At 50.3% G+C, this 11,736-nt stretch overlaps 1 protein-coding gene across 4 annotated transcripts in view; it reads right to left on the reverse strand.

Annotated features, from left to right (window-relative positions):
• LOC149866763 (acid-sensing ion channel 2-like) overlaps positions 1 to 10,248 on the reverse strand; it is a 447,342-nt gene extending 437,094 nt beyond the window's left edge. For all 4 annotated transcript variants that reach the window (XR_016441947.1, XM_090044135.1, XM_090044134.1 and 1 more), the window contains exon 1: positions 9,462 to 10,248. Coding sequence is in view for 3 of the 4 variants with exons in the window: in XM_090044135.1 (XP_089900261.1) it covers positions 9,462 to 10,103 (642 nt within the window). In the remaining variant the exon portion in view is untranslated. The remainder of the gene's footprint in view (positions 1 to 9,461) is intronic.
• Between the last annotated feature and the right edge of the window lie 1,488 nt (positions 10,249 to 11,736).

Raw genomic sequence — 11,736 nt, forward strand, 5'->3', positions numbered from 1 at the left:
GGTACCTGGGGTGGGTCCCTGCTCATTCTACCGGCTGCTGTTGCTCCTGTTCTCAGGAGCCTCACTCTCCCCATGCACTGTGCAGAACTCTTGCTCTCCCTGTGCATTGTAAAGGGGCCTGAGAATTGAACTCAAGTTTAGGGATTCTATTTTGGGGACAGGCGTTTGAAAGTGACGCTTTGCCAGAGGTGTAACTAGTAGTTTGTGCCCTGGACAGTAGAGGCATGCCTGTTAGGTATGGCTGTAGAGCACTGGAGTGGAAGTAGATGGACTTCAGACTGGCTGCTCAGAGCAGATACAGGACACTGCTGCAAGGGGACACAGTGCTGCCAACAGCCAGGTTAATCCTTCCCTGGGCCCATGACTAACAGAGTTTTACATGGCGAGTGACCCTCCAAAGCCACCCCATTTTGCAGTGCCTACAGGGCGAGGAAAGGTTAACCTGGCTGTTGTTGGTAATACCTCCCTTCCCAGCAGCAGCATCTCCTATGGGAAGAGGGAGGGGGAGGTTGACAACAGGATGCCTTCCCCTTTTCCACTCTGCAAAACTGGAGCTTCAAACCACCTGCCTCCATTCTGCATTCCTCCCCCATGCTGAGAGCCTAGGGCTCATGTTCCAGTTGCAACTCTTACTTATGCTACTGGGCAAGGCCCACCCTCCTCGCTGAATCCAAGACAAGGCTTCTCTTCTGTCTGTTTTATACCACCTAGCACAATAAAGCCACAATTTCTGCTTGGATCCCGGGATGCACTTGTAATACAAAAATAAAATTATTTAGTACAACTTCAATCTAGTAAGCAGAGCGTGACCTTGGCAGTGTCATGCTAAAACATTGGGTTGGATCCAACTGGCTTCACTTTGTAGTTTTTAAATGGCAGTTGCACGGATCAGTAGCATATTTAAAACTTCAGCCCCACAGCACAGTAATTAAATGTATATATTTCTTTTCCAAAACTAATGGCAACAGCAGGCCAGATCCTGAGTTAGGCTTGGAACCCTAGAAATCTCTATCCAGTTATTATTCCATAAGGGTCCTATTTGGGGAGTAGGTAATAACTGGTCTAATACAAATGGTGAACAAATAAAAACACTAACAGCTTTTGACTCAAGAGCCTTTGAAATAGCCCTATAAATCACAGCGCTTGACATGGCTTATTTCACAAAAGTGTAATAAGGAAACAGAATGAAATGTCCCATCTTTCAAGGCAATTTGCATATGTGTCCATTGTAATGTGTATATCGCCACCTATGATTTTTCTAGTCAATCTTGCAAATAAAATGACTAGTTCTATTTTGAAGGGTTCTTAAATCAAGAAGATAAGATTAGTTCATATATTTCAACACACAAGTGGAATGAACTGGACTCCATCTGTACCTGGGTATAATCATGTTATTTGTGATACCATAACTAAGGACATTAGGCCAAATTTTGCCCTTTATTAATATCCATTCAAATACACTCAGAGCAACTATACTATGCAAGTATTAAAAAGGGTAAAATCTGCTTCTCAGAAAAATAACTCATTTGACCTGTTTTCCAATATATCCAGTAGCAAAGATTTCCACAAATTAGTTGTGCAATACAGAAAAAAGCAATTAAAAGAGAAATACATCCGTCTATTTTGAAGTGGTTGTATATCATTGATGGTAGGGTAATCATGAAGCACAAGTGTGATACAGCTGTGGAAAAGGGTAATACAATCTGATATATTAGCCAGGGTATACACAGTAGAGAGAGGTGTGCAGTTCTGGTCAGTGGTGTTCAAAGACGAACTTAAGCTGGATGAAGTTCAAAGAGGGGAACTAAGCTTGTCAAGGAAATTTAGACCCTTTCTTATACAAAATAATTAAAGTAGCTTGGATTGCTTAGTTAAGCAAAACAAACTTTAAGAGGAAATAGGATCACCTTTTACATGAAACTTTGTAGAGACAATATTAAGGAAGGAGAACGTTTTTTAACAGAAAAACAATAGCACACAATTAAATGGCTACAATCTGGTTATGGATAAATTCAAACAGGATACCATATTGGTCAGCAGCCTATGGCCCATAGCCCAGATATGAACTACAGAGCCTTTGGGTGTGGCCCATGGAGCCATGGATTTGATGACATTCAGAGGTGAGGGCCTCTCCCTGCACAAAACTGACGTTAGATGCCTGGGTTCCAGGAGAGTGGGAGCTCTGCTCATGCCCTGCCACAGTCCAGCACCACAGACACTGATGGAGGGGGGATTTTGACGTGCTCAGTTGAACAGCAGAGAAAAGCAATGGCAGAGGCTGAGTCCTAATGCCTGCCTACCTCCAACCCAGGTCATTCTAGCCCCTTCCCCCTCCCCCCAATAAAAATGTTACTGACCCCTAGCATATCATAAGATCTCTAACTATCAGAGGAGTAATGAGTTGGAAAAGACTTCAGGCAAAAGCAGTAGGACAAAGAACCTGAAGCTCTAAGAATAAAATAAAGAAGTTAATGTAAGGGCTGGTATGATGGGACAGGACATTGTCTCATTGATCAGTGTGGGTGATGTCAAGTCATGTGTCTAACCTCAGGGTCCTGGTATATAAAGGTGCACCCATACGTTGGTCCCATATTGCATTGGCACCAACATAAGGAAAATTGACATTATCGGCAATCAGCTTTTTTGGCTGATGTGGCCAATAATATCTCTCATAAATGCCTTGTGCAAGAGCAGAGCTGCACTGCAGCACACAGGCGGCAAGAAGTGCAGCCTGGCAGCGTGGAGAGCAACATCTGGTTGGTAAGTCTGTTGTGGGGGAAGGAAGGAGTGTAAGGGAGAAGACTGAGGCCCCAGTGGTGAGGGAGGTCCCTCCCCATCCAGCTGGGGCAGGATGTGACATGGGACGGAGCCACAAGTATCTTGTCTGAGGGACAGCTCCTGGGGTGCATGCCCTCTGGCTCTGTGCACTGGGTGAGGGTGAGCTACTGCTGCAGGCTGGGGCCAGGAACAGCACCAGGCTCTTCCTGGGGGGAGGGAGGGGGACTGCACTCAGGGAGGGTCACAGCAGCACTTGCAGGCAGGGGCTACAGCCACTCCAAAATCAATTGTAGCTCCCCTCCCAGCACTGTCACTACACACTCAAAGCACAGCTCCAGCCCAACCCTCCCTCTAGGAAGAGCCCAACACTGCCACTGGCCCCAGCCCATAGTGGCAGCCCACCCTTGTGCCACACAAAGATCTGGGGGGCACATGGCCCCCCCATGTACTTCCAGGGTGTGTGCAGCAGTGGGAGCCACCCCCCCACCCCTTGGATGAGCCACAGCTCCATCCCACGCGCCACATGCCTGGATTGGGTAGTGTCTGCCTCTACTCCTGCCCCAGTCCCAGTGCCAGCCCCACTCCCCCCCTTACCATGGGGGCCCATGCCCCTTCCCTTCCCTTCCCCAACAACAGACCTACCAGCCAGACACTGCTGTCTGTGCTGCTAGGTCACATATCAGCAGTTGGATCAGTATCAGCCAATATGGGTTGTTAAAAATTGGTACTGGCCCAGAAAACCTCTATCAGTGCACCTCTAGTGGTGTATAGAAGCTCTTGTGGAAGGTGTCCAATAAGCCCAAGCCTCAGGGATTTTGCTGGCTGCCATATGGGGTCAGGAAGGGTTTGTTATTTTCCTCCTCATGAATGCTACTGGCTTTGGGAGACTGAGGGAGGCTCTGCTTTCCTCTGAAGTACTGGAACACTGGCCATAACTAAGACTGGAGGTTAAGTGAGGTACACTGGTAATTCTGCCAATACTTAGAAAATCCATAAGTTGCTGGCTTGAGGAACATTTTTTTTTTCTGGTCAGAGTCACAATGATCATCAAATCTGGGGTCAAAGCAGAAATTTCCTCCTAGGTCAGAATTACATGGAGTGTAAGGGGTTAGCCGTCCTCTGCTGCTTGGGGCATGATCCTTTGCTTATTATCTTCTGAACATATATCAACCAACTGCTTACTTCTCACTGCAGTGGCATTGTAACCCTCTTCTACCATGCATTTATGGCGGGGGGTGGTGGGGAACCTTTTTGGCAGGCAGAGGAAGTGGTGTTAGTCATGGTCTCCTTAAAACAGTATGCCAGTGGTTAGAGCACTCACTCAGCCAGATACCTTCCTTCTTCTGGCTAAGGAAATTAAAATCCCTGCTCCAAGACCTGCTTATATAATTAAATATGGCAGAGATGCTCAACTCCTGGCCCATAGCACCATGTCATCTGGCCTACAGGGCTCCAGAAATTTGGCTGGGCCCTCAGGACCTAACCCTGGCACATGAGGGAAGCAAGGGGCAGTGTGTGGTCCTAGGACCCAATCATGGCATGCAGGGGGCAGGAGAGGACAGTGCTGGGCTCCTAGGACCCAATCCCAGCACATGGAGAGCAGGAGTGGGTGGCACCAGACCCCTGGGACCCAATCCCAGCACATGGAGAGCAGGAGTGGGTGGCACCAGACCCCTGGGACCCAATCCCAGCATGTGGAGCTCGGAGGAGGTAGTACAGAGCCCCATGGCCCAATCCAGCCCATGGGCTGACCCCATGCTGCTCATCTGGCCTGCAGGGCCAAAATGTTGAGTATCATTGACACACAGTATAACAAACAAATAGGTCAAGTCTCTTGCCTCCCTCACTGGCATAACCAAGACTAGTCAATTAGCCATTTACTCATTTGTGCCCTCTCTGGCCACTGACTTGAGCAGCAGCAAAACTAGGATGGACCAGCCAGGGCGAGCACCCTAGGCACTGACTGTGGGAAAGAAGGAAGGAGGGAGAAAAGCTGGCAGCTGGAAGCAGCTACTGCCTCCATGCATCACAGATGACCCAGGAGTCTGTCTGTGGTGTTAGACAGCTGAATTAGAATTCTTTCTTCCCAGCAGCACTATCCCCATGGGACAGCTGAATGATATCCCATATCTTGAGAGATATGGTCCATTCTGGATCTGGATCCTGGATTTGAGCTCCTCAGTTAGAGGAAGGAGCTGATTCTGGGTTCCCACCTCCCAGATGAGGATTTCTAGTATGCTCTGAGAATGCTTACTTGATCAAAGGGTGATGGCTAGAGAAATGTCTCATGCTGGGGTTTAGGCAGAAGCTAGGAACCTGCTTGCTCAGAAGCATCAGGCTTGGACATCCAGAATATTGGGCACCTGAGCATATTAGTATTGAGAGCTTATTCAGAATTAGACAGCAACCAAGCCAGGCTTGGGGACACTTAATTCTGCCTTGGGTATATTCCATATTAAAAGTTTTCCTGGTAGAACTTTGAGTGTGGGGATGAAACACACTTCCTGCCATCAGAATCATGCAACTCAGCAAAGGGGAGAAAGGCTACTGCCATTGCCCAGCATCAGGCTGAAGGCACAACTACACAGTCTGGTCCTATCAACTGGCTGCTGTGGTCCATTCGGCATGCTCTGGTGGTTCAGCTGCTGAATGGAGCTGTGCCAGAGGCACATCGTAGTGCACATACTCTGGCAGCTTGGCAGCAGAAGCAGCTGAATGTAGACACAGATCGTGTCCATTTGATGTACATAGGTCCCTTTCTGGATTTGTGCCTCCAAAGTTCCCCATTCTACAGCGGGTCTTACTCTTGATGCACAGCTCACTTAGCTTCAATCTCCCGGAGGTAGATATTGAAAGCTATGCTTTGCAACATTATCGAGAAGGAGAGAAAAGCCACATTCATTAGTCTTCTTCGTTTGCATTTAGCAGGCACTGCAAACATTAGTAACTGGGAGGTTGATTATATTAAACAGAAGTCTACATTTGATTCCTACACTGTTCTCCCTGGAATCCTTCACTGATGTCACGCACAAACAGCACTTGAGGCTTCATGTTTTGCAGGATAACATGTTTACAAATCATCTTTTCCTTGCTCTCTAAAACTTCAATAAGAGTTCATTAAAACTGACAAGCAGGTCTACCGAACTAGCAAAGAGAGAAAATGTGTAGGCTGTAAGAAGAACAGCTCCCCTCAGAATTTAGGTTTAATTCCTAATTGTTTCTGTTTCCTTCTGCCAGCCCCACTCTTAGTAGTCATAAGTTTCTCTCTGTTACCTTGTAGGGTTTTTTTTCCTGTGATGTCCCAAAAGGAAAGCAAAAAATCAACCAGACATAAAAAACATTCTTCTCTTTTTGGCAAAGGCACCTCTATTAATGAAGAAAACTCCATCATGACAGCCCACAGCCACAGAAGCATATACTAGCTCAACAGCCCTTTGCTACTCAAATTATTCCATGGGGAATCAATCTCTCTCTCTCTCCTGCCCCTCCCTCCCCCCACCCGCCCGCCCAAGCCTGATATTTTCTTTTGATTTTAGGTATACATCTCAGGCTAGACCAAACGAATTGGGAATTAAATGGGGCTCCTGCATGCAGTAGTAACAGCGCCTCAGGGTAACTGACTCTTCCTAAAGCTCACCACACTAGCACTGGTAGTAGTAATGGGGATGTTTCATAGATTTCATAGACATTAGGGTCTGGAAGGGACCTTGCAAGATCCTTGAGCCCAGCCCCCTGCCATAGACAGGAAGTCTGCTGGGGTCAAATGATCCTAGCAAGATATGCATCCAAACACCTTTTGAATGAGTCCAGAGTAGGTGCTTGCACCATCTCTGGGGAAGTCTGTTCCAGACCCTGGACACTTGGACTGTAAAGAAGTTTTTCCTTATATCTGGGCTAAATCAGCCTTCCAGAAGTTTGTGCCCATTTAAGTGAAGAATGTGCTCTTCTCTCCTTGATATTACAGTACAGACAAGAAGAGCAGACTGTTCCTACCCAATAAGCATTAGACTGCCACCGTGAAGTGAGAGAAGGGAGATTCTCAGAAGTCCAGTTAGAGGTACTTTTAAAATGAATTCAGTTAGCTTTTTCCTCTGAAACAATTTTTTCCCAATAGTGTCCCTGCCCGCAGGGGCAAACGGACTATTTGCTCCATGTGACAAGAAGGACAGAATGGGGATGGTTCTGCTCTGAGCAGGGGGGTTGGACTAGATGACCTCCTGAGGTCCCTTTCAACCCTAATTTTCTGATTTTGTGATTCTAATGGTGTCATCAGTGTCAAAGTATGTTAATTCAAGTCTTGTCCAAACACTTAGACCCTTCACTTAGTGGTGGTGATGTTTATAAATGAAAATGCTTGAACTCCAGTTAGTACAATTCATTGGACACTAATCCAACCACTCTGCAAAATAACCCTTAAACCGAAGGGGCTGACCGCTTTTAGCTGAGCAAGGTGAGCTCAGGAGTTAACTGTGTTGAAGGTGTATCCAAAGAAAAGATGCAGAATCACCAAAGCCAGACTTTCAGACCCCCTCCACTGTGCCCTATGATTAAGCTCAACATTCACAGTGGACTACTGCTTGACAACCAAACCAAGCTGCTAAGTGTTACTGACCACAAAAATACAAAACAGCAGTGCTATAGTGTACAGGGTATGTGTAAGCAGGATCCACTCAGGGAAACTTTGCTTGCTTGTTGGGGCTGGAGAATCATAAAGATTCCAGGTATTCTGAGTGTCATATGAGGAATAAAGTCACAGGAAGTGTTTGAAAGAGGTTACCAGCTGTGAGGAGACTGTGTGGCACTTTTAAAGCAGAATCCATCAAGAGAGTCAGACTGCTCTGTTCAGAGGCACTGTTCTTTTAGTTGTTAACAGGTGGAGAGAGGCTGTCTGAAAATTTATATTCATGTCTTAGTTCGAAAGGGAAATAAGAACTTGGAGAAACAGAAGTGAGTAGCCAGGGACTGTTAAGAGAACAAACTTGGCAGGCAGCTCTGTGGGAGCAGATTCCTAGGGTTTTCATACAGGTAGGGTAGTTACAAGACCTAATGCCTGAAGGACAAGGGGTTTGTAATCCAGGCTTTTTTGATGCTATTAATATTAAGGCTAACAGTTGTGACAATTATTGCCAAGAAAAAAAAACCTGGTTAAGAACTGAAAGGGACCTGAGGAGAATTAAGGGCAGCCCAGAAGAGGAACAGAGATACTGTTTTGTTCCAGGAATTTATGCATGTGTGTTCTGATTTACTTCCACAAAATGCTATGTTAAAACAAAAATTGCTTGTCTTTCTGTTTTACCTGCGCTTACAAGCACAGTGCAAGGCAACCTCACCTATGCAGGTTTGAACTGGGAATTGATCTCAGTGGCCTTCACCACATGCCTTCTAGACACAAGTGCATGTTTCCAAATGACCACAGGGCCACTTCTATGGGATAATTCTGCCCTCAGCTTCCCAAGCTTACTTTGTTCTGTTACTACATTGCTTCCTCATGGTCAGAACAAACATCGTCTCCCCCCTGACCTAGAAGAAGGTTCCTCTTCTGTTTTAGGCCCAGATCAATTGTCAGCCTTTCAGTGAAACCTGCAGGGTACCAAATATCCATGTCTCTCTGCTCTATACCTTATCCTTGAGGAAAACAAGCTGGAAGTCAGCTTGTTCCTGTTATGCTCTGAAAAATCCCATTTACAGGCCTCACTTTCCGGCAGAAAGAGTGGGATTTCTGCCCCAAGATCCCCTTCTCCTGCCAAAACAAACTTTAAAGACCTGTAGCATATATGAGCTCTCCAAATCTGGGGGACCAGCTGGCATGCACCTAGACAGGAGACAACAGGCTTCAAGTGAAAAGTTTCATTCAAGCTCTGACTTTTCCTTAAAACAAGGAAAGGATTCCTTGCTTCTCTGCTGAAGGAGCTATGGACGAAGAAACACAGTGGGGTCAAATCCCACTTACACTGGACTTGGACTCAAAGATGTGCTGCAACCAACATTTCCCCTCCCCCCACCCCTTTGGTCAAGAGCTGAGCTACAACCTGGAGCGGGAGGGTCTGGGACGGGAAAAGTCAAATGCCAGCTTAACTAGACAATCAGGACTCCTCATCCAGATGATCTTTTTTATTAGACCAACAAGTTTTTTGCAAATAAATACATAAATAAATAAATTCTTTAATTGCAAACTTCCGGGCAGAAACAAGCTTTTGGGCACAGACACCCTTTACCGCCGTTTGTGTCCGAAAGCTTGCAATTAAAGAATTCGGGCACAAACACCTTTCACCGGCCAGAAAGCCTGCAATCAAGGAATACGGGCACAAACACCCTTCACCGGCGTTTGCGCCCGAAAGCTTGCAATGAAAGGATTTTTTGTGTGCCCGCAAAAATCTTGTCAGTGTAATAAAAGTGATCATCTCTACTACGCGTCCCGATTGCCTTTGCCTCGCTAGCCCAAGACGGCTACCACCCGACAGCTTGACTAGAGGCAGGCGCCAGGAGGCTCCGCAGAAACGCCTGCCGGCACGCTGGCAGCACGGACAGCTCCTCGGGCGGCGGCTGGAGGCTGGCACCACCTTGGCGCCGGGGGGCAGGCTCAGGAGCCCGCCCGCTGCCCCTGGCCTGAAGCGGAGGGTGCTGTGCAGGCAGGGAGGCGGCAGGGAGGCAGCCGCGGCCGAGCGCGGCGCGCACGCACTCACCGCGGAGAAGTTCTGGGGCCCGCACAGCTCGCCGCGGTACTTGCAGGAGAGCAGCATGTCGTCCAGCTGGTGGCCCAGGCGGTCCATGAACTGGGCGCTGATGCCCTCGTAGTGGCGGGGCGGCAGGAAGAGGCGGAAATCCGCGAGCTTGGCGAACCACCGGAGGCGCGACTCGTCCTCGCGGAGCAGCTCGGCCAGCAGCGGGCGGGCCGTGCGGTTGGGCAGCAGCAGCCCCAGCCAGTGGCCCGCGTAGTAGAGGTCGCCCTTGGAGAGGCGGGGGAAGCGCAGCGGGTTGTTGTTGCAGACGGTGACGGCGGGGAAGGGCAGCTGGCGGCTCCACTCGGTGCGCACCTGGGTGTGCGACGGGAAGGCGAGCCAGTGCAGCAGCCGGTTCGAGGACCACGAGAGCAGCAAGCCCAGCGAGGTGCAGAAAGCCAGCACCCAGAGCGCCCGCCGCTGCAGCGCCGCCCTCCGCGAGCACATGTGCCGCAGGCCGTGCAGCCGGGGGCGCAGCAGCGGTGCCCGCCGCGCCCCGCGCCCCCGCGCCATGGGCGCCGCCGTCCTCCGCCGCCGCCGCCGCCGCCGCCGGGGGCTCAGCGCCAGGGCAGCGGCTTCGCGGCAGCGCAGCCCGACCCACAGCATTCAGGCGGGCGGCGGCCCCGAGCGGCGGGGGGGGCCGCCATGGGCAGCCCGCGGCGCCGGGGACCTCTGAGCCGGGCAGGAGTTCCGGCAGCGCGGCATGCCGGGCGCCGCCCCCGCCGCCAGCCCCGGGACGGGCCCCGCGCGCCGGCCGCTCTCTCCAGGGGGGCCGCCCGCCGTGGCGCCTCAGCCCGTCCCGCGCTCCGCCTGCGCGGGGGGCGCTCGGGCGGGCCCGGGGCTCATCCTCCGGGCGCGCCGCCCCGCCCGCCGCCCCTCCACCAGGAGCAGGGCGAGACTCTCCGCCGGCAGAGCGGCAGGCCGGCTCCTCCCCGCGATGCGCCCCGGCAGGGCTGCAGCCCGCCACCGAGACGCGGGGCATGACGCGCCCGGCTCCGGCGGGGGAGGGGGCGCCGCTGCCGCCGCTCAGCTCCCGCCCGCCGCGCGCAGGGATGCGCCCCTCGCCCGGTGGGGGCCCGGGGGTCACTTCGGCAGCTCTTGCCCTGTGTAGCGGCGCGCAGGGCTGGCTGCAGGCGGGGGGGGGTTCCCCTTCGTCCTCCCCCGGGGGTGGCAAGGTGTCACCATCCCCGTCTCTCGAGCTCATCCCCGAGGAGGAGAAGACACGGCCGAGATGAGCAATTAGACCCCCGCTTTATTTGTGGCCCTGCTCCCTTGGGAAGTTGTCCCGGAGCATCAGCCCCTGGCTGCTCCCCTCTGGGTGCTGTTGCATTTTTGGATGGGTCTGTCCATCAGAGTTCCTACTTTCAGGCTTCGCACCAAAGGAGGGAAACATCATGATCCTGGCAGACAAAGCAAATCCTACTGAAAGGGGGGCAAAGAAAGCTTCAGAGTGGGGGAAGAGCAGGGAAGGTGCTTTTTAAAAGCCTCTTGGCCTGTTTCTTAACTTAAACCCAGACATGAAAGGCAGTATATGTACCACAGCTAATTATTATGAGCCTGCAGGGTTTTTCAAAGGAGGGACCTCATCTGCATTTTTATCCTGTTGAGGATCAGGCTCCTTTCCTGCTGCATACCCTGCGCTCCTGAAAAAGGAAATCCTAAAAGGCATATATCCCTTGCATGGGATTTGTGGCATTGACACTCGAAATGCAGCCTCTCTCGGTGTGTAAAGTCTGAATCCCCTTCCTGTTTATATAAGTTGTTATTAGGAAAAAATACAGGAAAGCATAGCTGTAGCTTCTATTAACTGCTTTGGGGCTGCTATGCTGCTTTGATCGAAATTTGGTTTTCTTGTAGATTTTATATTGTTTCACATTTTCACCCAATAGATGGAGCCGTTACAGCCTGGTTTCTAGATCCTTTATAAAGAGTTTATTTTAGATACTGTAGACCTGTGTGGACCAGTCTTTTTGGCCAGCATGCCACATAGCCCTGCACCATCTCTGAATGCCACTCTGATCTCTTTCCTCTGCCTGATGTACCAGTCTGCTCTCTATCCCCTACCACTCTTCTCCCTGGCTGGTCTACTCCTCTGCTTTCTACTTCCTGCCCTATCTGCTGCATGCTATACACAGAGGATGCCCTTACCACTTGCAACAGATGTGCCACAAGTTGTTCATCCTGACCAAAGACCATGTCCCATGGAGATAGTCCATAGGGTGTTCTCATTTCTCCATAG

The sequence above is a fragment of the Crocodylus siamensis genome, chromosome 4 (assembly GCF_052110815.1).
Source record: "Crocodylus siamensis isolate JL-2025a chromosome 4, ASM5211081v1, whole genome shotgun sequence".
NCBI classification, from domain to species: Eukaryota; Metazoa; Chordata; order Crocodylia; family Crocodylidae; genus Crocodylus; species Crocodylus siamensis.